The sequence below is a fragment of the Ochotona princeps genome, chromosome 1 (assembly GCF_030435755.1).
Source record: "Ochotona princeps isolate mOchPri1 chromosome 1, mOchPri1.hap1, whole genome shotgun sequence".
Taxonomy (NCBI): domain Eukaryota; kingdom Metazoa; phylum Chordata; class Mammalia; order Lagomorpha; family Ochotonidae; genus Ochotona; species Ochotona princeps.
Genome location: NC_080832.1, coordinates 373,388 through 400,121, shown reverse-complemented (window position 1 = coordinate 400,121; position 26,734 = coordinate 373,388). Strand labels below are relative to the sequence as shown.

Below are 26,734 nucleotides of genomic sequence, written 5' to 3'. Positions count from 1 at the left end.
AAAGCAGTCAAGGACGGCCCAAAGCCTTGGGACCCTGCACCTGTGTGGGAAACCTGGAAGAAATTCCTGGCTCCTGGCTTTGGATCAGCTCAGTTCCAGCTGTTGTGGCCACTTGGGGAGTGAATCAGTGGTCGGAAGACCTTCTTCTCTGTCTCTCCTCCTCTCTGTATATATCTGATTTTCCAATACAAATAAATACATCCTAGAAAAAAAAAGCTGTGGGGCTCGGGACCAAGGATATAATGTAGTGATTATATCCTTGTATATGTAGTGCTGCCTCTGCCAGCATCCCTTATGGGCACCATTTGGAGTCCTGGATGCTCCACTTCTGATCCAGCTTCTGCTCATGACCTGGGAAGGCAGTAAAGATAGTCCACCTGAACCCGTGTTGGGAGACCTGGAGAAAGCTGTAGGCTTGTGGCTTCAGACTGGCCCATCTCTAGTTGTTCCTGCCATTCGGGAAGTAAACCAGTATATGGCAGATCTCTCTGTGTCTGTAAATCTGCCTTTTTAAATAAAAATAAACCTTGAAAAAAAAAAGCTAGGGTCAGCATTGTGGCCTAGTGGATGCAGCTGCTACCCTGACATGCAGGCGTCCCATCTTGGTGGTGGTTTATATCCTAGCTGCTCCGCTAGCTCCTTGCTAATGGCTTGAGAAAAACAGAAGATAGCCCAAGTGTTTGGGCCCTTGCTGGACCCAAGGAAGCTCCTGCCTGCAGTGGGGCTCAGCCCTGGCATTGTTGCCGTCTTAGGAGTGAACTGGTGGATGGATGAGCCATCCCACTCTCCTCTTTGTAACTCTTTCAAATAAATCTTTTTTTAAAACTACATGAGTTTCAAAAGTTTTTGCACCACAATAAACTATAATTCAATTTCCTTAAACTTTTCAAGTTAGCTCAAACATCCCGTAGTTTATAAGTGACCTATGTTGATAGTGTTCTGTTAAATCTTTATTACAAACAATTTTGTGGAAATTACTGTAAGTATATACAGTGAAAACTTGGCAGAGTAAGGCAAAAGGAAAGTAGCTTTCTGAATGTCAGAATTTCCTGGATAGTTTAGGTTTTATTCCCCTTAAGCTCCAAAGTGTCCCATTTAGGAGGGAAATTTTTTTTTAATCTATTTTATTGTATTGTTGTTGACAATCTTTACATAGTTAATTACAGTTAAAAAAAGAAAAAGAAAAAAAGGGAAATTTTTCTAAAACACTTTCACTGCATTCTTGAATGTGACACGTAATTTCCTTAATGATCTCAGTGGACTTAATTGGCTTTGTGGTTATGTAAACACTTCTGAATGTGTGAGTTCTTTCCAGCTGTTTGTCCCATTGTCCTGTTGTCCTTTGGAGTGTCAGCTTTTCTGTCCCTTGATCCTGGTGTCAGCTGCCAGGAAGGGTGACCATCATCGTTACACCTGCCGGCAGCCTCTCTGCCTTTGCCCCTGTGGGCTGGGAGCTGATTGTCTGAGAGGGTGCCTGGGAAGCTTCAGGTTACTGCGTGCCTAAATAGGTGTGTGTACGTGTTAGCACTGTTGGTGCTTTGTCAGCCTTGGAGGGGTTTCATAGACCTGCCATGGGACAGGGCAAGGCCAGAGACCCTCCTTCAGGCCCACTTGTCCCTGAGGGGGCGGTGAGTTCTGGCTACCTGTGGGAAGGCTACATCCTTGTGGTGAGCCTTTGGCCTTCCTGGCAGGCAAGCATGGCTGCGGCCATGGTGGGTAAGCGGTGAGTTCTAGCACTATGGATACTGTCTGGAGTCTCAGGAAGGTGCTTGGACCTCATACTTCACCCCTGCTGTTGGTGGCCTCCCCAGTAGCCATACCTCCCTGTTCTTCGTGGGTAGAGAATGACCACAGAGGTTGAACCACACGAGTAAAGTGCCTAGGCCAGTGGAACTGGAGGGGGTGCCCTTTTGTGTGGGTATGTATATATTTGCATTTGTATGTATGTATGTATATATATGCATGTTTGTGTGTATGTGTGTGTATACACTCACACTTAAAAATTTGCCATTCTCTTGTGCATTTTCCCAATAGCTTTTACTATCTGGGACTGGACCAGGTGAAAGACAAGAACCCAGCGCTCAGTGCAAGTCTCCCACATGGGTGGCAGGGACCCAATCACTTGAACCATCACCTGTTGCTGCCTGGGGGTGCGTTAGCTGGCAGCTGGAGTTGGGAATGGAGCCGGGACTCAAATCCAGGCACTTTGATGTGGAATGTGGGTATCCCAAGGGGTTTTACCCACTGCAGCAAATGCCTGCCCCAGCTGTACTTATTTAAAGCCATACAGTTGGATACACTGTGACATATGTTTGCCCCCCTTACCCCCAAGGATGCAGAGCCTTGGTCTGCCTTGGTTAGTGACTGCCTTGTTTGCTGCTGTTGTGGATAACACACTAGCACCACCCAGCCTGGTGGGTGCTAGATGTAGGAATTTGGATCTGTCAAGGACAGGAGTCCTTTGCACGGAAGTGGAACTCTCATCCTGTGAGCTTGGCTCTCCCAGAATAGGCCACTGCAGTCGCCATCGCCAGCATTCACAACAGCCCTGGTGTGTCTGGCCTGTGCGTCCACTCTCAGAACCCAGGAAGATCAGTGGCTCTGAAATGCACTTGCCTGGGATGTTTGTGGGGGCTAATGCTTCTTGGGTCTGCAGGATCTTCCCCTTGCTGGCCCTGTCTCACATTTGTCTTTTCTCACTTTTTTCCTTGAAACAGAAAAGTTCTAGCCATATTAAGATTCGATTTTTTCAATTTCCATGTTTCATGAACATGTTTACAGAATAAATAAATATCAACATAAGTTCAACATCTACTTAGTAAATGTTTTAAGGACCTTAGAAGTGGGTTAAGCTCCCCATGTGATCACTGGTTTGAGTCCGTGCTGTTCTGCTTCCAATCCAGCTCCCTGATATTGCCCCTGGGAGGGCAGCCAAGGATGGCCCAAGCCCTTAGACCCCTGCACCCTCATGGAAGACACAGAGGAAGCTTGTGGATTCTGGCTGTAGCTTGGCCCAGCCCTGGCTGTTGTAGCCATTTGGGGAACAAACCAGTGGATGGAAGATTCCTATCTCTGTCCCTTCTCCTTTTATCACTCTTTTAAACAGAACAAATTAATCTTTTAAACAGAGAAACAATCCTTTAACAATTTAACATACACTATTATTTAAAAGTCAGAGTGACAGAGAGAGGGAGATCTTTCATTGGCTGATTCACTCCCCAAAATGTCCACAACACCTAGGGCTGGGCGCAGCCAGAGCCAGGAGCTAGGAGCTTCATCTGTGGGATGAAGTCCAGTCGACTTCATGGTTAGGGTGGCCTCACAGATAAACAGTGAAAGACTTGAAGTGTGTGATGTGGTTGTCTCTGTAAGATGACATTACAATAGTTTAAGGTTTATTTCTGTACTCTCAATTTGCTGTAAGAACAATTTTTTAAATGAGAAAGTTTTTATAAGTAAATTTATTTCCCAATGTTAATACGTAGCCTGGAGCTTGTGTTGTATTGCAGCAGGATAAGCCCTCACTTTTGACGCTGGCATCCTATATTAGAGTGCAGGTTTGAGTGCTTGCTACCCAGTTCTGACCCAGCTCTCTGCCGATGTGCCTGGAGACAGTAGGAGAGGGCCCAAATGTTGGACCCCTGCCAGCCATGTGGGTAAGCCCGAGTTCCCAGCTCCTGGCTTTAGTCTGGCCCAGCTCTAGCTGTTGAAGCCATTGGGGAATGAGCCAGTAGTTGGAAGGAATCTTTTTCTCCCTCTATGAATCTTTCAAATAAATGAGTAAGCAAGAATTTTTAAAAGCCCATTTAAAAATTATAAGTAGCAAAACTTCATTAGCTTTGTTTTAAATTTAGATGTGATTTAAGCTTTTTGGCTTCTGCTGGCATGATCTTAGAAAACTTTCAGCCACTGATAAGTGGTGGATATTGATGATGTAAACAGCAGTTTATGTTGTGGGTCTTGGCACCCTTGCTATGCAGATAAGGAAGTTGCAGTGTGATATTGACATCTCACAGCCTAGTACAGGTTCCTGACTGCCCCACTCCTGGCCCAGCTCCGTGCTAATGTGCCTAAGAGGTAGGGGGCGATGGCCCAAGTGTTTAGGCTCCTGGCTCCTGGCTTTGGCCTGGACCTCTGTGTTCATTTGCACAAGCTCTGTGAGGAGCCAGCGTTAAAGAAAGTCCTTACAGTAGAACATCGACTATGGAAGAGTGCCATGAAGATCTCTGGAGATATGTAGCCAGCAAGCAGGGTGAGGAGTGAAGTGGGGACCCCTTGCTGAAGGTAGGCAGGGGCATCAACTGGCAGGAGGACCGAGACTGGTGCATGGCTGGTTCGCGTTCTGTGTGTGCACTCTCAGGTGTTCGGTCAGAATTGAGCAGGTGCTGGCCAATGCTCTGTCATGGGATATGTGCAAGTCTGGGGATTTCAGAACCTGCTCACTCTAGGTGTCTCTGAAACCTCCAGAAGTTTCATTAGTGAAGTGGGGTGAATGGGAAGGAGAGGAGCCACAGGGGACTCAGGTTCTCATCCAGCTAAGGGGACATCTCGGGGCAGCCAGACCTGGTTGGCAGTTAACACAGGGAAACCACTTTTCTCATAGTTGGAAATAAAGCAAGGTGAAAAGAAGCATGGCATACATTGTGTGCCTCCCTGGCTCTGGTCTAACAGCTGGGCTTTCTCCTGAGTGTGCCTGTGGGGCCTAGTGCTCACCTTTGACAGAATAAAGATGCTGGTCCAGGGCTCCTGAGCAGACAGCTGCCTTTTCTGGTGAAGGCTCTTGCAGTACCTATGGCTTCCTTATTTCCCGTGTGAGGCTGTGGGGGTGCCTTTCCCTCCTGCCTCACCAGGTGGCACCTGTTTGCAGGAGTCTTGGCTGGGTGTGTCTTCAAGCAGCTACAGCCACTGAATGCTGCTACTCTTGTGTGGACTTTGAACTGGTTCCTGTGTCCAGCAACCTGCATAGCATCTGTTGGCATCTGTGCCAAGGCAGCCTGTGTTGATCTCTACAGACAGTAAGGCTGAGAGATTTGAGTAAAGGGAATTCTAGGTTTCTTGGTCCTCTTCTCCACTTGCTTGTGCCCTGGAGCCCTGGAGCCCTGGAGCCCTGGAGCCCTGTGCCTCAGCTGCACTTACGTGTGTTGGTACTATTTCCCAAATCCTTTATTCACCTCCTGAGTGCCGCAATTCTGTTGGCCACACCACATTGGGAGTTTAGGAGTCTTGAGCTCATTGGTACCTTCTTTGCCCCTCTGTGCCTGACTTTCTGCTGTGTGTTGAGTGTGACTAAGAAGACACCACTGCCCAAGAGAGGTCCCAGACTGTGGTACATAGACAGTGCAGATTTGCTATATGATTTGTAGGTAGGATGAATTGTATATATATTAGTCATCCTATAATGACTAGCTATAGAAAATTTAAAATCCCCTGCCTGTGCTCTTATAAAGACTCCCAGCTGAAATGATCTGATATTTGTAGTGACATGGGATACACATTGCTGTACCATCAGGACACCACTTGGGATGCCTACATTCCGTATTGCAGAGCTGGGTCTCTCAGATGACCAGATATGAGTAACGAGTAGCATGCTCCTACTAACATGCTCCCAGGTGATGGCTCAGGTAGCTGAGTCCCTGTCCATGCATAAATACACAGACTGAATTCTCCCTAATAGCAGGAGCCTGGTCCAGATCCAGCTGTGGTAGGCATCTGGGGAATGAACCAGTGGGTAAAGGATCTCTCTCTGTCTCTGTTTTTTCAATTAGAATGAAAATGCATAAGTACACGTAAAATTATGTGGTGTTGCCTTATCTTGTTCCACCCATTTTATCCCCACATCACCCTGCCTACATGGAAGGGGTAGGGGATGGAGAAGGCACTAAGGTGCTGTGAGCATGTGCCGCTGCCCAACGAGGTCCAGGTTCTCCTGGTTGCTCTTTGCAGATGTCAGCGAGATGCACACTGAGCCCTTGGGGTGCATGTCAATGCATGCTCTGAGAACTGGAGTGGGAGATGAACTGCAGCTGAACCTGCTGCTCCAGGCCGCTTCCTGCCACTGGGATGAGAAAGGGGGACCATTTGAGTATTTGAGTGAAATCAAGGCAGTGGGCTGAGCCTGATTTTGAAAACTAAGAAAAGTATTTTGAGAAATTTAAGGTTTCAATAAAACATGCTTGAAACAAAAATCCTTGGTGGTCAGGATCCAGCTACTGACTGAAGGGCATGTGTCAGCAACTTCTCACCCCCACACCAGCTCCACCTCCATGGTACATGGTGGCATTTGCTGGGTTGTGGGCAGTCCAGTCAGTGACTCTGGGAACTGTTGGCTTGTAAGGGGTTAGATCTGCAGAATGGCACCTAGCATAGGGAAAGAAGAGAAGTGGGGTTTTCACCCTACAGACCCCAACTCCCCAAAGTTGACCTGTGATTTGCCAATCCCTCAAAGCTTGCTAGTTCTGGTGTCTGAATGTTTTGGGTCCACTCTGACCACCCTGTTGTGTTGTGTTCCCTTTCCAAAGCCTGTCCACCACTTACTGTGCTAGAAATAAGAGTGTAGCCTTCTTGAACTTAGGGTCCCCCACCCAGGGATCCAAGGTACAGAACCAGCTCATGGCTCAGATGCTCACAACTAGGGGGCCTGGTCTATGTTTCCAGGATGAGCTTTCTACTAACCATTGTGCTATGCTGCATGCATGCACTGAGTAGACCCGTAAGCTTAATAATCCCATATGTAAAAGTGTGATGCTCATGGGCACCAGCAATCAGCAGATTCTTAGAAGTGTCGTGTCTCAGAGCATGTGGTTTCTCTGCAGGGTTCTTGTAGAGATTAAAGCTGATGTGCTGTAACAGGAACACATGGCTGATGCATGCTTGGGTCCCAACTCTGAGGAGCCTATGGTTTGTTGTGTTGTTGAAGGGCAGGAAGGCCTGAAAAAATTTGGCCATTAACATACATGTCTTTGTGGATTTTCTCCTGTTATTGCTCACTTGAAAAACGTCTTACGTGCAAGGATGTCCCCTGTGTGCAGTGCCTGTGTATCTGATGTGTGTATCTAAATTTTAGGTTGAACAGTTTTTCATTTGAAGTCAACCCGTGTCAATCTCAGGTGTCATATCTGGCACAATTGATTTCTTTGTATTTTTCTAACACCTTTTCTGAGATGTCGGTCACTCCTGCCATGCACAGTTCAGTGTGTTACAGAGACATCTGTGGAGCATTGGCCACAAAGAGCATAGTTATTTGTCACCTCAGAAATGTCCCTCGCATCCTCCCTGTCATTTGCCCGTACCCAGGTAGCCACTGGGCTGCTTTCTGCCACTATAGGTTAGCTGTCCATATACTCCAGTCTTCTGCAAGTTGTATCACAATGGTACTTAATGTATCTGGCACTTTTAACTCAGAAAAATTATTTTGATGGTCATTCATGTTGCCCATTTCACCTATATTTTAGGATTTTGAAACTAACTTGTGTTTGAATTCCTGAATGGAAAACTTAACCCCTATGTGTCTCTGGTTGAGAACCATCTTAAAATACAATTGCTTCACCATAGGATGTGGGAGGATCCCTCCTGTGTTCTGACTAAAAACTTGTGGGTGCTCAATTCTGTCTTGCTTGGCTGTGCCTGGGGTTACACCCTAATTGCTGCTTTCTTTTTCTTTCCAGATCCTTTCCCAGGACTCAGTGATGGGGGTGAGAGGTCTGCAGGGGTTTGTGGGAAGCACCTGCCCACATGTATGCACAGTGGTGGATCTCAAGGAACTGGCTGAGAAGCACCGCACCAGGTACCCGGGATGTATTCCCACCATTGTGGTTGATGCCATGTGCTGTCTCAGGTACTGGTACACTCCGGAGTCTTGGATCTGCGGTGGCCAATGGCGAGAATACTTTTCTGCTTTGCGAGAGTTTGTTAAAACCTTCACAGTAGTTGGCATCAAGTTGGTTTTCTTCTTTGATGGAATGGTGGAGCAGGGCAAGAGAGACGAGTGGGTGAGAAGGAGGCTCAGAAACGGCAGGGAGATAGCTAGGATCTTCCATCACCTCAAGACACATAGGGAGCAGCCAGGCAGGAACATGTTCTTCATCCCCTCAGGCCTGGCCATATTTACACGCTTTGCGCTGAAGACACTGGGTCAGGAAACCCTGTGCTCCTTACAAGAGGCAGACTACGAGGTGGCTTCCTATGGTTTGCAGCATAACTGCCTTGGGATTCTCGGAGAAGACACAGATTATCTCATCTATGACACGTGCCCCTACTTGTCCATCAGCGAGCTCTGCTTGGAGACCCTCAGCACCGTCATGCTGTGCAGGGAGAAGCTGTGTGAGAGCCTGGGTCTCCAGGTGGCAGACCTCCCTCTGCTGGCCTGCCTGCTTGGAAATGATGTGGTCCCCGAGGGCATGTTTGAAAGCTTTCGTTACAGATGCTTGTCTTCTTACACCTCTGTAAAAGAGAATATCAACAAAAAAGCTAACATGATCTTAGCGGTGTCAGACCATATATCCAAAGTCCTTCATGTGCATCAAGGTGAGAAAGCCTTGGAGGAGATGCTACCTTTGGGACCAAATAAAGCTCTTTTTTATAAAGGAGTGGCATCATATCTTTTGCCAGGACAGAACTCTCCATGGTTTTTTCAAAAACTCAAAGGTGAAATAACTTTGAATAAGCAAGTAATATCTGTGGGTCCAGAGCCTGAGGTCAAGCAGGAAGTGCCCATGTGTACAGAGCCTGAGGTCAAGCAGGAAGTGCCCATGTGTACAGAGCCTGATTCCAAACAGGAAGTTCCCATGTGTACAGAGCCTGATTCCAAACAGGAAGTTCCCATGTGTACAGATTCTGATTCTAAGCAGGACATTTCCATGTGTACTGATCCTGAGTTGAAGCAAGAAGTTCCCATGTACACCGACCCTGAGTCCAAGCAGCAAGTTCCCATGTGTACAGAGCCTGAAGTCAAGCTAGAGTTGCCTATAGGAACAGGCCCAGAATTTATGCAAGAGGCATCCATAAGTACAAATCTGGAGGTCAAACAAGAAGACCCCGTGGCTGTGGGGTATGAAATAAGGCAACCAATAACTATGGTTTCAGACCCTGAAATCTTACAGGTAGGTGGGTGTGCTCACCAAATTTGACACCATGCATCCTCTGAGTCAACCTAGAGACTGTGTATTGATTGCCTGTTCTGGTTGAGCCCCGATGTGACATGTCCTCATTGACCATGTCCACTGGTGTCTCTGGGGACTATCTCTGCCTGTTCTGGTCGAGCCCAGGTCTGACACTGTCATGGTTCATACCCTCACATCATGCCTGACATTTAATGTCATTACATGAGCATGCAGAAAAGAGCCATTGGTTCAGGACAGGAAAAGCTTCCCTCAAAAGATAAACTAATATTGAATGAGACCAAGACTTTTTTGAATAGGCAAAGACTGGGGACATTGGAGCCTTAAAGGTGTGGCATGTTGGTGGTGTGTCACACTCACTCGGTCCCTGTGAGTTAGCCTCCTGAGAGTCCCAAAGTCTTCTCTCCAGACCAGAACTGGACTTAGCATCTAACCCTAGCCTCTTACTCTGTCCAGTGCTCTGAGTGGCCCTGTTTGCTTGGCCACACAGGTTATAGACCTTGTCCCTCCAACTTCTCTGAAACAGCCTCCCTATCTTTTGATACCTGTGCTTAGTGAATTGCCCCTCAGTGTGTCCTGTCCCCACTGCCCTGTCCATGCTCCATTGGATCGCAGTGGTGCTCTCTAAAGAGTTCTTTGTGCACACACTTCTGCGCTTTCCTGTGCTTTTGCTGCTAGGGCAGAACCAGTAGCCCTGACCAGCCATGGCATGCAGCCCCTGGCTCCAGTGTCCCTCTTCTTCCCCCACGAGGACAGTCCTTGTCTGCTTCTCCTTCAGCCTGCTTGTCTCCTGTGCCACTGTGTGTCCATCGTCTCACAGTGCTGAGGGACAGGGCCTGGCTCTGTTTTCTCAGCAGTGCACACCCTCCTGTCCAGCACAGGCGCGTCTTGTAGTGGTGCCCTTTACACACTGTGGCATAGGACATCCCTCCTCTCGTGTGCTGACCTCTCCTATGGAACTGGGAATCTCACCTGCCTTCAGTCTTATACCTCCCTGTTCAGCACATCGTAGCAGGTTAGCTCATTCAGTACCACAGACTGGCGTTTCCTCTCAAAGTCACAGGTCAGGACCTACTGCAGAGTTAGGACCAGGGACTTCTGAGAGAATTGTGGGAAGTTGGACAAAGGGAGCAGCAGACTCCCAGGTAGAAATGTGGCCATTGGGATGCCTGAAGCATGGTGGGCGAAAGTGTGGGTTGGTGATGGACCAGCCAGTTAGGTTAGTGCCAGTGTACTTTGTGGTTTGCCGGAGCACATGCAGACTGGCTCTCTGTAGGGGTGCTAGCTCCTAGGTAAGTGCCTATAATGGTTAGTTATTGGTAGTGGGGATGGGGAAGGGGAGGGTCCCACAGTGGCTGGGGCCCTCTGGACCCCACAATTAGGCACTGTGCTGGGCTGCCCCCAGCCTTTGAACCAGGTGTGACTGTCCATGTGGTCTCTACCTTCCCTACCGCCCTGAGGATCCCTCTCCTGAGCATCAGAAGACCAGGGCCTGGAAGTACAATGGCTGCAGCTGCCATTTCTCACGCACAGCTTTAGGTGCTGAAGCTGAGCCTGGGAGGAGGCCATGGCCGCTGTCTGCCTCTTGATCCTTCCAGTCTCTTCTGTCTTGAGCTGGCCCCTCACTTTCTTCCATCTCCATCCTGTTTGTGTGCTGCCTCTCTGTGACCTTCTTGGTCTCCGCAAACCCAGCTCCACTACCCCACTGATGGGTCCTACCCTTGACCTTTGGACCTTTGAACCCTGCACGTAAACATGGAATGAACACTTGCAGGAGTGAACAGAAGCTTCTAATAGGTCAGTGGGGCAGGGGTTGGAGGACAGGTTAACCCTCTGCCTACAGTGCTGGCACCCTATATATGCACACTGGTTCATGTCCCTCTGCTTCTGATCCAGTGCCCTGCTTGTGGCCTGGGAGAGAAGTGGAGGATGGCCCAAGACTTTGGGCCCATGCACCCACCTGGGAGGCCCAGAAGACTCCTGGCTTTGTACCAGCATAGATGTAGCCATTGTGGCCATTTGGGGGTGAACCAGCAGATGGTAAATCTTTCTGCGTCTTTCCTTTGCTCTGTAAATCTGCCTTTCAAATACAAATAAATGAGTCTTTTAAAAAGTGAAAGTTTGGTGGGGAAGTGAGACAGGACTGCTGTGTTATGGCAGTGAGTCCTAAGGCATTGAGTTTAGTTTGGTTGAGAAAGAACAAAGGGTTTGTGGAGGAGGTGGCCCTGAGGGAGCCAGAGTGGTGAGCTGGAAGGCTGAGAAGCATTCTGGGAAGGGCGGAGGTCTGAGGGAGCCGTCAAAATGCCCCTTCAGCCTGGAGTGTATGGTTGCTGTGGGTACACAGGCATGCAAAGTCATGAGGTGGTCACCATTCAGGTGTTGTGAGGACCTGTTTCCAAGAACACGTTCAGGTGAAGATGGAGGGTGGTGTCAGTGAGGGACCTTTTCGGGCCACACCAGTAAAGTCACAAGCTCCTGGGTACTCAGAAATCTAGTGGACAAGATACTGAGCTGCTGCTGGCCTCAGGGTGGTGAGCTATGGAAAGAGCAGTGGGCATTCACTTGTAGACCTTGGACACCGAGAAGAAAATGCCATGCTGGCTTAATGTCGTGGTTTTGAATGGTGCATCCTTAATTACGTGTCTTACAACACAGGCTGTGGTAAGTCTGAAGGTGAGTGCTTTGTTCCCAAGTACAATCAGTTGTGTTTAACATTTGCACAGATTGCTCGAACACATCATGTGCAAGCAGAAAGCTACCTGGTGTACAATATTGTGAGCAGCGGTGAGATCGAGTGCAGCAACACCTTGGAGGACGAGCTGGACCAGGCTCTGCCCAGCCAGGCCTTCATCTACCGGCCCGTGCGGCAGCGTGTTTACTCCCTCCTGCTGGGGGGCAGTGAAGGTGAGGATGGCAGGGGCTCCTCTGGCCAGGACACCCCCTGGGAGCTACACTCAGAGGACCTGGCCAGATGGACACAAAGACAGTGAAACAGGTTGTTTCTGTGACATCTGTACCGGGAAGCCCACTGAAATCTGTGGGAAAGTTAGGGATACGTGCCTTGGACCATCTCCGTCTAATTAGCAAGTAGTTGGTTACTCTTCATTAGGAGAAAAATGCATTGTTCCTGTAAAATGTCAGATTTCTATGCCTTGAAGGGGTTTGTGCTTTTTAAAAGTGTGAAATTCTTTTACACTGTAGGCTACAGGGCAAGTTTATTATTAGAAGACTGGGAGGGTCTGCTAGTCTTCCTCAGTGTGGTTTTCATAAAGGTTTGACAAAGTCTGGTACATAATATTTTTAAATGTGAGTAGTTTCTCTGAAGGTTTGTAATTGAGCTTGAGTTTTTGTCCCACAAGCACGTGTGTTCTACCCATGCTTAGCAGCAGGAGCGGTGGGGACCAGCAAGGGGCCAGCACCCTAGAGTGCCAACAAGGACAGAGCTGGACTGGCACGGCATGGCACGGCAGGGCTGTTGTACCTGCACCCCATGTCTAAGTGCTCCCACTTTTGCTCCGGCATTTCTGCTATTGCACTTCAGGAGGCAGCAGAAAGTGGTTGGTACAAATCTTAAAAGAAAAAAAAAGAGGAAGAAGAAACAGGAAGGAAAGAAAAAAAGAAAAGAGATGGTTAGGGCCCTTGACTGTGAGGGACAGCTTTGGGGCTGCTCAGTGTCCCAGCACGTTGGGGCTGCTTCTGTGCTTCATGGTTTGGCTTGATGAGAAACGCAGTCCAGCTAGGGAGTCAGCAGGATTGCAGAGCAGGAGTGTCCAGGCCATCTGCCCAAGTGGGCCCATTTTTTCCCCAAACATAGCACTGTATTTGAATAGTGTTCCATTTCAGCAATAGGTGTCTGTGTAACTTAAAGTGAACCACCATCACTAGTCTGGGCACCCAGTCCATGGAGTTGAGCCTTCGTTAGATTCCTGGCCTTACCCCACAGGTCCTGCCTTCTCTCACGGATGCTGACCCAAGCACAGCAGCACAGAGAGAAGTTCAAATTAATTTCAAAGCAGATGCAAGAACCTGTGCTGAAACTTGGGGGACCAGCTAAGTAAGTCCTTTTCTCCACTGCTGCCTGTCTTCTGGTCAGAGTGCACATTTGTGCTCTATTCCTCCTGACTCTGGGTTTTACAGAGCAGTGCATATGCTGGCTCAGAACTGTCTTCAGACTTGTTACTGAGATTGACCTAGTATTCTATACTCTGTTATTGTGCTTATTCAATAGCCATGCAGACCAGCGCTTCAACAGCAAGAACTACTCAATTAAACTTGTCTTCATAAGTAAACTTTAGTTCCTGTTTTTCCTATTAAATTCAACTCTTTGGCTTCTTACATGAAGTTGACATGTTTAGGATATGAAAATAAAGTGCTAGCATTGCAGCTTTCAGAATATTTCTCTTCTATCTGCTGGTTTACTCCTCTTGTGATCACTACAATTGAAGTTGGGCCAGGCCAAAGTCAAAGAGGCAAGAGTTGAGTCTGGGTCTCCTGTGAGTGGCAGGGACCCAGGTATGCACACCATCAGCTGCCTCCTCCCAGGGTGTGCTTGTATTTGAATAGCATGGGTGGTAGAAGTGAAAGCCGAGCCAGGACTTGAACCCAGGCCCTCCAGTGTGAATACAGTCTGAGCTCTGTACCCAAGGCCTGTGCTTTCACTGCCTCCTGCTGTTTGCTTGGCCCATTGTCTGCACTCCAGTGTTCTGTCTGCAGCAGAAGTATTGCCAGGATTCTTTCAGTCTTTTACTGTTTTCCTGTTCACTCATTCTTAGATCCTGAGAGAAGAGCGTTAAAATCTTGGTGTCACTGTGTGCTGTCTGGTGATTCATATAGTAGTCCACTTTTGATTTGGATACTTGGAAAGTTCATTGTCAGTGTGTGTTGAAGGCACTTGTGTCTCCTGGAGTGTCGACTTTTCAGCATTTTTTTTATAAGATTTGTTTTTTTAATTGTCAAGTTAGATATAAAGAGAGGAGGAATGACAGAGAGGAAGATCTTCCATCCATCGATTCACTCCCCAAGTGGCCGCAACGGCCAGAGCTGGGCTGATCCGAAGCCAGGAGCCAGGAGCTTCTTCTACATCTCCCACATGGGTGCAGGGTCTCAAGGCTTTGGGCCATCCTCAACTGCCGTCCAAGCCACAAGCTGGATGGGAAGCGGGGCTGTCAGGATTAGAACCGGTGCCCACATGGGATCCCAGCAAGTGCAAGGTGAAAAGGACTTTAACCACTAGGCTTGTCTGTATTAATAGTTAGGGTGGTCCACATATTTTCATTTATTCATGTGTCAGGTCTTTTGGATTGTGTGCTAGAACATTCTAGATCCTGTGAAGGGTGCCACACTACATTCTGCCAGGTGCTTGGTTGTCCTGTACTCTTGGACTTTACTTTTGAGCTTGAGGTCTGCCCTCTGTTTGGTTTCTGCTGTAGGATGAGGTCTCTCCAGTGGCTGGCTCCAGCTAACCAAACAGAGGAGTGCAGAGAGAACAGATGCTAGCTTACTGAGTAAAAACTACTCTGTGTTTTGTTTTTGTGTGAAATTAAGGCTGTGTTGAGTATTTGGTGATGTGAATTCACAAGCATCTGCTCTGGCTTTGCAGCAGAAACCAGACTCTTGCTGTCAGGTCAACTTGAACATGGTGGAGTTTGTGAGGGCAGTGTCACTGTACCTGGTCTCTGAGCTCAGGCAGCAGAGTTCTAGACCTAGAGGTGTGCAGTTGGGATGAGAGAACCTGGGTGCTGTGCAGGCTGTCCGGAGCAAGAGATGTGAGTCGACCCCACTTCTCACTCAAGTCTTCAGACACCCACAGCCTGACTGCTAGTTCTGACATGCCAATATGGCCCAGGGATTCTGCACTAGGCATAGGAGTCGACAGGATGAAAACAGGTTGTGAGGACCTGACGTGATAGCCTAGTGACTAACTCCTCACCTTGGATCTGCCGGGATCCCATGTGGGCACTGGTTCTAATCCTGGCAACCCCACTTCCCATCCAGCTCCCTGCTTGTGGCCTGGGAACGCAGCAGAAGATGGCCCAATGCCTTGGGACCCTGCACCCGCATGGGAGACCTGAAAGAAGCTTTTGGATTCTGGCTTTGGATTGGCTCAGCCCGAGATGTGGTGACCACTTGGGGAGTGAACCAGTGGACAGACAGGATATTCCTCTCTGGTATCTGCCTTTCCCATGAAAATAAGTAAATCTTAAAAAAAAAAAAAAAAAGTCTAAGAAGTTAATACTGTGGTCTGCTCGTCAGGCTGTAAGACCTTGTGAGAAGTTAGCCTTTTGTGACTGGTGAGAGCCAGCCACTGTTGGGCTTCTAGCATGGGTGTCCAGAGCTCAGGCAAAGGATGGGGGCATTGCCAGGGTGTAGAGTCACCAGGGCAGCTTGAAAAGGAAGGAATGTAGAGCTCAGGGAGGCTCTGAAGGAGACAAGGAAGGACTTGGCCAGAGGGAAGCCAGGCACAGGAGTGAGCAGCACCCAGTGCGTTTCACTACCAGGCGGCAGAGAAATGTGGGCCATTGTTGGGTGACGCCAGACCTAGCCACTGAGGAAATGAGCAGGAAAACTCCTGTTTAAGGAGTGGACTCTGACACAGCAGCACAGGGTTTGGGGCCAGAGCGGCCTGACTGTGAAGGCACCCAGCAGGAGGCTTCGGAGACATAAAGGCTAGTGGCAGAGTGGTCTCTGGGGAAAGAGTCTGAGGCCCCTGGCAGCCAGTGTGGACAGGTGGCAGACAGTGCTGTTGAGGACATTGAAGCGGGTTGCATGAGAACACCTGGTCAGCCCATCGCCTGCCCAGCAGCTTTGTGGCGTGAAAGAGCTGAGGTCAGACATTCTCAGGGCAGCTGTTCATCCAGCACATGGCGCAAACTCCTTCTTTGAGAGTCTAACAGAGTTTGAAGCTGTTTGAAGTAACACATTGAAGAGCAAAAAGGACTCCCATATTCCAGCTGCTTTCTCTGTAGGTTGTCTAGAGCATTGCAGGGAGGGGGAGGAAGGCTATGTGGGCCCCCAGGCTGGTTTTGGAGAGTGGGGTTCCTATCAGAAGGAGCAGGGACCTGGTGTCTGTAGTGCTTAGCAGAGTCGGGCCCACCCCAGGATAACCACTGACCCAGCTGTCTTCTCTCAGATGGCACCAGCGCCGGCCCGGCTGTCAAGGAGTGGTTCGTGTACCCTGGAAACCCGCTGAAGCACCCTGACCTCGTCAGGCCTCTGCAGATGACTGTGCCAGGTACAGCCAGCCTCAGTCTATGCAAACAACATGTTTTTGGTGACGTGTAAGGCCAGGAGTGGTCTTCCCAGAGCTGTAAGCCCAGAGCTCACACAGGCATCTTTCTTTCCAGGCCTGGCCCAGAGCGAGTGAGAGTTTGTGTCTAGTTAAGCTGTCGAACCGCAGGGTATGCTCCTGGCCCCCACAGTCCCTCAGCACACACTACTGATCCAAGCTGCACTGGGCTGTCAGCATTCCACAGGACACAGCTTTTGTTGCTGAAAGAATCTTGTGTTGAGTTGTGGAACTGGAAAGGGGAGAGGAGGGAGCCTTACTATAATTGGAAAAATGAGTTCTAATTTTGTGGGTAGTATTTTAGAATATGGTGAGTAAGAAGGAATAACAGCTTACAAATGGATTCCCTCGAACCCCCTGCGACCCTCAGTGTCTGTTAGGGCGGTGTCCACACAGACCGACCAGGTGCAGGGTGAGCCTCAGGGTTACTTGTAGGGACCCAGCATACTGTTTGAGAGAGCACATGTGTTTCCTGAAATACTGAGACTTCTTTCACAGGGCATTGCATTCTCTGTGGCACAGTCTCCTTGACCCAACCCCAGGGGTGCTGAGCACTACACTACAAGTGACGTTCATGGGAAGGAGGTTGAAAAGGGTGCCACAGGGACTGTTGTATCCTCTTAGTGATAGACTCACACCCAGAAAACAAGATTCATTTTTTAAGTTTTTTTTTTTTAAGATTTATGTGTTTTTTTATTGCAAAGTCAGATATACAGAGAGGAGGAGAGACAGACAGGAAGATCTTCCATCCGATGATTCACTACCCAAGTGACTGCAACGGCCGGTGCTGCGCCGATCCGAAGCCAGGAACCAGGAACTTCCTCCAGGTCTCCCATGTGGGTGTAGGGTCCCAAGGCATTGGGCTGTCCTCAGCTGCTTTCCCAGGCCACAAGGAGGGAGCTGGATGGGAAGTGGAGCTACCAGGATTAGAACCGGCTGCCCATATGGGATCCTGGTGTGTTCAAGGCAAGGACTTTAGCTGCTAAGCCACTGCACCCGGCCCAGAAAGCAAGATTTTTTTTGTTATGATGAAAGTAGGCACTTTTTAAAAGAATATCTGAGAGTATGTATCCAAAAATAATATGGGAAAGTATTATTACAACCCTGAGATTTGTTCTATTAATTGTGTCATGACTTAGTGTTTGATCAATTCTGAAAGTCACGTGAGTGTCAGAGGGTCTCCCAGTGTATGTAGATGCTGTGCTTGAAGTGCCAAGCCTTTCTTCTTCTACCTTGGGAAGGATCTGGAAGCACACATGGAGCCCTGCTCAGCAGGCACTGCCTTGCCAGCAGCAGCTAGCCAATAGCTGGGCTCCATGAAACACTGCTGGTGACAGGAAGTGGAAACATAAGGCTGAAATGTAGGTGATTGTCAGAGTCCACAAGGAAACTCCCTGAGTGACTCTGGACCACACGGGAATACAGGCTAGCTATTCCCGTCAGTTAAGGAGACAAACAGGAAGTGCTGTTGCTGCCCTGAGAGCTGAGGTTCACCTTCTCCCCTGCTGTTGGGCTTCACCATGGTGGGGTTCTACTTTGCCGCAAAGATAGGTTCTCTTAATGAGCTCTTTAGTGGGTCTCTGGGTTACTTTTAAAGACTTTTCTCCAGCCACGTTGTGTGATTATATGTTTGCATTCTTGAATGGCAGAAAAAAACACATTTTTTTAGCAAAATGGAAAGGGTTAAGAATATCAAAGGAAAAAAGTTAGAAAGGCACTTAAAAATTGGGACATGGAAGGCCCAGCATGGTAGCCTAGTGGCTAAAGTCCTTGCCTTGCACGCCCAGGATCCCATGTGGGTGCCAGTTGTAATCCCATCAGCCCCGCTTCCCATCCAGCTCCCTGCTTGTGACTTGGGAGGCATTCGAGGATGGCCCAAAGCTCTGGGACCCTGCACCTGCATGGGAGACCCAGAAGAGGCTCCTGGCTTCAGATTGGCTCAGGTCTGGCCTTTGTGGCCACTTGGGAAATGAATCAGTGGATGGAAGAGCTTCCTCTCTGTCTCTCCTCTTCTCCGTATATCTGACTTTGCAATAAAAATGAATAAATCTTTTTTAAAAATGGGACATGATTGCCCAGTCAGAGAAAAGGAGTTGTTGCCATTAGTCACCATCTTGTGAACGTGTGTTCCACGTGTCCATCTGAGACCCTCGTCACTCATGAGATACATGGAGATCCAGTGACTGACTGGTACTCATGGCTTGCTGAGGGCTCCCTACCCTTCCCCTCCAAGACAGTCTGAAGAGGTGCTATCCACCAATCAGTGTTTGAGCCTTCACCACCCACCATCTGTGCCAGGCCTTGTCTAGGCCTCTAGCACCTAGAAACATGGGTCTGAGCTGTCAGGAGCTACCCAGGCTGTAGCAGCCGGAGAGACAGGAAGTCCTTGCTTGGGAGGCTCATGGCCATGCTTGGATTCCATGTGCGTTACCAGTTCTGGCCCACGTGCTGTGTGTGTACCGTTCATTTGTCTTACAGTGTATCATGAGAGACGTTAAGGAGGGCATACCTCATCAGAGGTGTGTGTCTGCGCTCCCCACACATCCATCCTGCATGCACCCTTTGCTGCGAGATAGCCCTCCCATCCTGGTAGCTACCTGGGACACATAGGAATGCTTTGGCATGACACCCTATATCAGCCTACTCGAGGTTTTCTGATGAGCCTTTGAAGCATGCGGGCCAAGGAAGTTTTGGCAGATCATAGAAGTTTCCATGTGTAGAGTATGTGCACTCCATGAAGTGCCAGTCTCTAGGTCATTCTGTCAGCAGCCAAGCTGGGTGGGGTACAATTCAGTTGTTTTTCTCCCATTTGTGAGAAGAGTGTGAAGCTTTGCCAAATCACGTGCCATGTACATGTTAGAGTCGTGCGACAGGTGGTTAACATGCCGCTGTCATGTTAGAGCACTGGAGTTTCATTTGAGTCTCAGTTCTTTATTATTATTATTATTATTATTATTATTATTATATTTTTGACAATCTTTACATAGCTAATTAGGGTAAAAAGATTCAAGGGCTATAGGAAAGTGGGTAAGACTATCATTTCCATATTGTTTCCTTCATGTATCTGAGGGAGAAGCCCCACCCAGTTTCCCACCCACCCCAGGTCCCTGATGTGAGGCATGCTCCTAGATACTTGCTCAAGTGATTTTGATAGTTCACCAGTTCTGAATTGCTGCCATTCTTGCCACTCCAAGCACGATGAGGTCGTTGAAGAATCCACTGGTTGACATAGTCCATCATAGAGTCTCCATTTGCCCAGTATTTCGCTGCCAACATGTAGCTGAGTTGGTTGTTTGACTTGTTCTGTCTTCTGTTTTTTCTGGGTTAGGGTTCTGAGTGCGGCATTTCGATTGGGGAGATCCCCAAAGAAACTTTGTCTGAGGTGTTCCCAGACCAGATTCTTGTATGTTCTAGCAAGCACAGGGCCCAGCACAGTCCATTGCCCCATCAGCTGGTGGTTGCAATTGCTGGGTTGGTTCTGTTTTCAGTCCCAACTTCCACTGGAACCAATGGGTGTTGCAGTCCAGCCTGGTTCTGCCCAGCACATGCTCAACCCTCGCATAAACCAGTGGGAGCTGCAGTCTAGTCAGAGCGACCCACAATAACCCCCACCAGGCCCGCAGCCTACCCTGGTTTGCCAGTCTGTGTAGCAGACTAGTCCAGTCTGTCCCACATCCCATTTAGCTCTCGTACATGTCGATGGGTATTGAAGCTTAGATCCATCTAACCAGCTCCACTATCCAGCCCTCACAGATGTTGTTGAATGCCTCTCTGTCTAGCCACCCCAGCCCCTGTCCTAGTTTTCGTGCCCTCTCATGGGAGTGGTAACCCAAGAGGGAGGAGCCCACTATTTCCCTCCCAGGTCTCTCTCACTCCTGGATTATGCAATATCCAGGTGGTTCTGTTGTTTGACTTGACAGAATTAGCCCCCAGTGCCAGCTTCTGCCAGCTGATGCTGCGGCTAAGCCCAAACAACCCTCACCCACTCTAATTTTGTTTGTACCAGTAGGAATAATCAGCCCAGCCTGGCTTTTCCCTGATCTAGTCCACATGAGGCGCACAGGTGTTGTAGCCCTGCCTAGTCTGGTCTGCCCCATCCCAGCTCACGCTTTCCAGTGGGAGTAGCTGTGCAGCAAGGGAAACACCTCTTAATCCCCCTGCCGGCTCTGCCCCCTCCGTTCCTGGTTCTCACATGTGCTGGTCGGGCGCTGCGGTCACATCTGGTACAGGCAACCTCACCTTGGCATTCCATATTGTGCACTGGTTTTTGTTGCGACCGAACCTGGCTCGACCCACACTCTGTTCTGGTGCTCGGATTTGCCTGTGGATGACGTGAACTGATTCAGCCTGGTCTGCCCCCGACCCATGCCAAATGTATGCCAGTGAGAAACTTTCCATGGGCTATTCTGGGCTGTTTCCTATCATGCTTCTTGTGTTTACCTCCAGGGTCTGTGTCCTACCAGAAAAGTTGCCCAGGCTCCTCCATCAGAACCCCTTCCAATGCCAGATTTTGCGCATACCAGGGGGTCCATGAACCAGCCCTACTTAGTTCATCTCCTGTCCTAGCAGGGACAGTGGCTTTTCCTGACTGGCCTTCAACCCAAACTGGTTCTTGTTGGATGTTTCAGCCCAGCCACGGCTCGTCCATACCCAGACATAGCTCATACATGGCTCAGTTGGGGTTGAGACCTAACCTAGTCCGTCCCACACCTACCCTGGCCCTCCAGGACACCAGATGGTGTTGGGGTCTGGCCCAGCTTGGTGCGTCCAGTCCCAGTCCACACTTGTGCCAAGGGAAACTACAACTGTTTCCTGATCAGAACACAGCCCCCATTTCAGCCCATGCGTCCCTTGGTAGGAACCTCAACCCAGTTAGGGTGTCTCCTTAGCTCTCCAACCGGGCCTGTTTCCAGCCATAAATTACGTGCACGCCAGTGGTTGCTCTGACTCAGCTTGGCAAAGCCCCTTACCTGTCCCGGCCTCTGCCTTAGACACTGTGGCTTAGTGTCCCTGACTCATGCAGACCAGTAGGTGCAAGAGCCTAGCTCAGCATGACCTGTGCTCCATCCTGGTTTCTAGTTTCGCTTGTAGGCTAAGGTTTGCTCAGTCCTGCCCAGTACATCCCGTTCCATTACCAATTCACACATTAGCCAGCCGTTGGAGCTACTTTGCCCAGCTTGTCCGACCCCCAGGTCTGGACCACATGTTCACCAGTGGGAGCTATGATTTGCCAGGGGAGTTTCCCAAGTTCCTCCACTTGATCCCCTCCCAGACCCAGTTCTCATACATGCCAGTGGGTTTTAAGCCAGTGCCCGGCGCAGTGTGGCCTTCCATTTGGCCTTGTGTGAGCTGGTGAATGTTGCAGCCTGGCCCACCCCACACCCTATTCAGGATGCACATTCGGGTGCTGCTGCCTTGACCAGTCCAGACTGTTGCAGGTTCTTTTACCTGTGATTGATGGCAAGCTCCTTGATCACACCTAGCTTAATCCATCACCACCCCAACCCTTGAGCTAACCAGTGGGGCTAGAATTTCCACAGGGTTTGGCCCACACGTCCCCCACAGAATCTACCCCCAGATATGGTTCTCGAGTGCAAGTTAATGTCATAGCCCTGCCAAATGTGACCCGTCTGCTAATCCATCATCATGTCAGGTAATAGGATATCCTGCTGGACAAGCTGCGAGCCTTAGCTTTTGCATGAACTGGTGTTTGGTGCTCAGCATTGTTAAGTGATTACAAGTTCTTCAAAGGAAGAGTTACTGTCATTGGGAATCTTCAGTATTGATTCACATCCCAGAAGCACAGTGGGTTCAACCTGGAGCTACCTAAGCAGCGATTCAAAGAACCAAAACGCCAGAGCTCCCTAGCCGGGCAGCCAGCAGGCAGAGCCTGGTGTCAAATGGCGCACTGGCCACCCAGGGACAGCTCACCACGTGCATGTGGTGGCTGGCATCTGGGATCTGGGCATGAGATGCACCGTCCTGAGACCCACCCACAGCTGAGAGGCTGCAAGAAGTTAAAACCTCCAGGCCCAAGGTCGCGCTGCTCCCCAGTCCCGTTCACCGCTCAACGAGAGTGGCAGATGGGCCCCGGTCCCCAGGCCTGGTCTGCCCAGTCATGGAGACTTCCCCTCCTCGGTCGGTGTACTCACCCCGAATGGGGCAGCCCCCGGAGCTCAGGCAGGCCCAGGGATAGCTCACTATGTGCCTGTGGTGGCTGGCTGAGTCTCAGTTCTTGCTGACTATATCTCAGGTGCCCAAGGTGCGTGAAACGGTCTCTGTTTCCCTAGTCCGTCTTTAAGGCAGCGTCCTTCCTCACTGTGTGTGTATGTGTGTGTGTACATGCTAGAGACTATGTCAGAGAATGGGAACAAGTGTATAGGAGACTGTGAGCTTGTGCAGTGTTCTCTTTTAAACTAGATGGTGTGAGCTGCCTTGCAGTCCTTAGCAAAGTTCACACTCACTGTCATCTACACACATGCAAGTCACAGATGTTTTCACGTGTGTGCACACTGTCACGTGTGTGCACACTACTGCTTACACAGTAGGCTCACATGCTTGTGTATATGCTCACACACACACTCCTTTATTCCTAACAACTTCTTTTGCATTTGTGTCTGAGCCATCCCAGGTTATCACACCAGAGACAGCTGGGTATTTTTAGAGTGTTTATTAACAGAAGAAAACTAAACTAAGCAGTCCTTCAGAAATTTCACAGCTGGGGCCTGGCACCGTGGCCTAGCGGCTAAAGTCCTCAGCTTGAATGCGCCAGGATCCCATATGGGCAGTCCCTCTTCCCATCCAGCTCCCTGGTTGTGACCTAGGAAAGCAGTTGAGAATGGCCCAAAGCCTTGGGACCCTGCACCCATGTGGGAGACCCAGAGGAGGATCTAGGTTCCTGGCTTCAGATCAGCTCAGCACCAGCTGTAGCGGTCACTTGGGGAGTGAATCATTGGATGGAAGAGATTTCTCTCTGTCACTCCTCCTGTCTGTATGTCTGACTTTACAATAAAAATAAATAAATCTTGGAAGAGAGAAAGAAAGAGAAAAAGAGAAAGGAAAGGAAAGGAGGAAGGAAGGAAGGAAGGAAGGAAGGAAGGAAGGAAGGAAGGAAGGAAGGAAGGAAGGAAGGAAAGAAGAAAAGAAAAGAAAACAAAAGAAAAAAGAAAGGAAAGAAATTTATTTCATAGCTGGACCAGTGAGGTAAGCCAGTGCCAGTGTCACAGCCCTGGCTCCAGACCCAGCTGCTCTGCTTCCAGCCCAGCTTCCTGGAAATGCATCTGAGAAGGCAGAAGTTGGTCCATGGGCTCCTGCCCTCTATGTGGGAGCCCCAGGTGGACTTCCTGGGCCCTGGCTTCAGCCTGACCCAACCCTTTGGAGAGTAAACTAGCAGATGGAAGATCTCTCTTTTTCTCCATAGACGTATTTATTTTTATTGGAAAGGCAGATTTTACAGAGAGAAGGGAGATACAAAAAGAAAGATCTTCCATCAGCAGGTTCAACTCCCCAAGTGGCCACAAAGGCCGAGACTGAGCCAATCTGAAGCCAGGAGCCAGGAGCTTTTTCCTGGTCTCCGTCATAAGTGCAGGGTTTCCTCCACTGCTTTCCCAAACCACAAGCAGGGAGCTGGATGGGAAGTGGAGCAGCCAGGGCAGGAACTGGTACTCATATAGGAGTTAACCGCTGGGACACTGCACCAGGCCCTACTTCCTTTGTTAAGATGATAAGAAATCTCTGAGCTGAAAAGTCAGTCATTGAACAGGTGCTGCATGAATGAGAAGAAAACCCTGTGAGGACGGTTTTTCGCAGTGTCACAGGGAGCACTGTCCATGGTAGGACACTCTGCTCATGCAGCAGGTTCCTGCAGTATGTTGGATTTGTATCTTCTGGAGAAGTTCATGCATATACAGGCTTTCATAACTTTCTGTTTTATGATATTTTCATCTATTTTAAACAGAAAAGAGAAACTGACTCTCCCAACCCCCTGGGTCATTCTCCAAATGACCACAGCAGCGGAGAAGGGGCTGTGCTAAAGCCAGGATCCCAGGACTCAATCTGGGCCTCTCATGTTGGGGTCCCAGACCTCAGTGCTGCAGCCATCACTGCTGCCTCCCAGTGTTCTTTAGCAGGAAGCTGGTTTGGAAGCCAAGTAGTTGGGACTGGGACCAGACTGTTTGATGAGGACTGTAGGCACCCTAAGAGGTGGCTTAGCTTGCTGTGCCACAGTGCTCCCTCCATAACATTCTTGACTGGGGTAGGTTTTGACTTTGGAAATAGTGCAGTTGCTGATGGTTTTATGTGGTCTCTTGCTCATCCACAGGTCCCCGTAGCAGCTGTCCCCTCTAGGTGTCTCTGCTCATGAGGGTGACTCCCCAACCCCTCACTGAGTGACCTTCAGCTTTGGCAGAGCTGTCAGCATTGAATGCAGACTGCTGGGCCACAGTCCTACAGCTTCTGACCAAACAAATGTGCTCAGACCTGAGAACCTACTCACTATGATGTTTGATGACCTCCTGCTGGTGCCACTGAGGCAGCACCTGTCTGTCCATCCTGTTTGACCCTGGGGAGCCAGCAGGGCTGAGAAGGTGCTGCCACATGGCTGGCCAATCTGTTTCTTTCCCTCCAATCTGAGTGTCTTTCCTAGGTGCCAGGGCCAGCATGTGCCATAGCTGACTGCCCACCAGGAGCCTGCTTGTTGGTGCCTCTTACAGTGGTTGATTCCAGTACATTCCATGAACCTCATCTGTATAAATTTCTAAGTGTTAGCAAGCAGAAGACAGGGACTTCACAACTGTGTGTACACTGAAAATGGACTGGTGGTTATATTAAAAACTAAAAATTCAGAATGTCTACCTTTGGTTAAAAATGCTTTTCAGTACTTATTGTATTTATGTAACTGGCTTAGAGTTCAGCAAACTTTGCAAAGGGTTAGATAGAAGCTAACACCCTTTTTTGGTAAGTTTTGCCTCCCTGATACACATCCAGTTGCTGTTACCCTGTGCTAAAGTCAGATATACAGAGAGGAGGAGAGACAGAGGGGAAGATCTTCTGTCCACTGATTCATTCCCCAAGTGGCCGCAATAGCCTGAGCTGCGTGTATTCAAAACCAGGAGCTGGGAGCCTCTCCTGGGTCTCCCATGTGGGTGCAGGGTCACAAGGCCTTGGGCTGTCCTTGACTGCTTTCCCAGGCCACTAGTAGGGAGGGAGCTTGACAGCCACAAGCACAGCTTGATAGCCTGACAGCCACCTCTGGTTGGCAGCCTCCAGTTAGCCCTGCTCCCATGGCTGCCCTGAGCTTGCACTGTGCATCTTCATCCGGGCCCCTGGCTGTTTGCACATGTATGTCAGCTACAGAAAGGGGACACTGGAGGCTAAGTGTAGGAGTTGTGTTCATTTACTAGTTCTGGGTCTACAGAGGTCTTTCTCTGGGCCTTGGGGTTGGCACTGGCCCCTGGGACCCTGCATCTGTCAGAGTGTCTGCGCTGACTTCCACACACCAGAGTTTGCAGACCATAGGTTTAAGGGATTACAGGTGCCAGTTGCACGGTTCTTGGCTCTGTCCTGGAGGCAAATGTTGGGCAAGTGTTCTGACAGCAGAGAGCCAACTTGGAGGAGTGGCAGCCCCTCATGTCCCCCAGAGCTGATCCACTGGGAAGAAGCGGGAGGAAGGAAGGCATGAGTGCTGGCCTTTTGTTGTGATTCTTCGGAAACTGTGTTCTTGTTCACGCCCTTGGCTCCTTCAAGCTTTAAAGGCCCACATGTGCCAGGAAGGAAGAGATTCATTTCCGCTCATTGAATTTCAGAGGAATTGAATTATAACTTGCCACTGTGAAGAAGAATAACAAGTGGGGTTTTCCTTTTTCTCACTAGGGGGAACGCCTAGTTTGAAACTGTTATGGCTGAACCAAGAGCCAGAAGCTCAGGCTCAGCGCTTGGAGACCCTGCTGGCCTGTTTCAACCTCTGCTCCTCTAAGGAAGAGCTACAAGCCATCGAAAGCCCCTTTAGGGCTTTATGCTGCCTGCTCATCTACCTGTTTGTCCAGGTAACATTGCACTGCCTGCCCTTGGCTCCCTGCCTGGCCTCGGGAGTAGTTCCATGGGATGTGCTAGGCCAGCCCAGGTCATCTTTGTCCAGTCTTTCATATCCTGAGATGTTCCAAAACTAAGAAGAAAGTTCCTGTGCCTAAACAGCCTGGATACCCAATCGTTCTCTGGCTATTGGGCCCTGCTCTGCCTTCCCTGGCCTTGCATGGCAATTTGGGCTTCGGCTCCCATTTGTGGAGTTATCGGTGGCAAGCAGAACCTGTTTGGAGTCCCACTCCTCCTTGGGTGA

At 49.4% G+C, this 26,734-nt stretch overlaps 1 protein-coding gene across 6 annotated transcripts in view; it reads left to right on the top strand.

Annotated features, from left to right (window-relative positions):
* Positions 1-7,665: 7,665 nt before the first annotated feature.
* The window catches only part of FAM120B (family with sequence similarity 120 member B), a 139,613-nt gene continuing 120,544 nt past the window's right edge, over positions 7,666-26,734 (top strand). For 4 of the 6 annotated variants that reach the window (XM_058657479.1, XM_058679000.1, XM_058669095.1 and 1 more), the window contains exons 1-4: positions 7,666-9,098; positions 11,840-12,020; positions 16,246-16,347; positions 26,272-26,444. In XM_058657479.1, the coding sequence (XP_058513462.1) occupies positions 7,686-9,098; positions 11,840-12,020; positions 16,246-16,347; positions 26,272-26,444 (1,869 nt within the window). In that variant the 5' untranslated portion in view covers positions 7,666-7,685. The remainder of the gene's footprint in view (positions 9,099-11,839; positions 12,021-16,245; positions 16,348-26,271; positions 26,445-26,734) is intronic. The other 2 variants (XM_058660795.1, XM_058660233.1) reach the window with 2 other exon arrangements.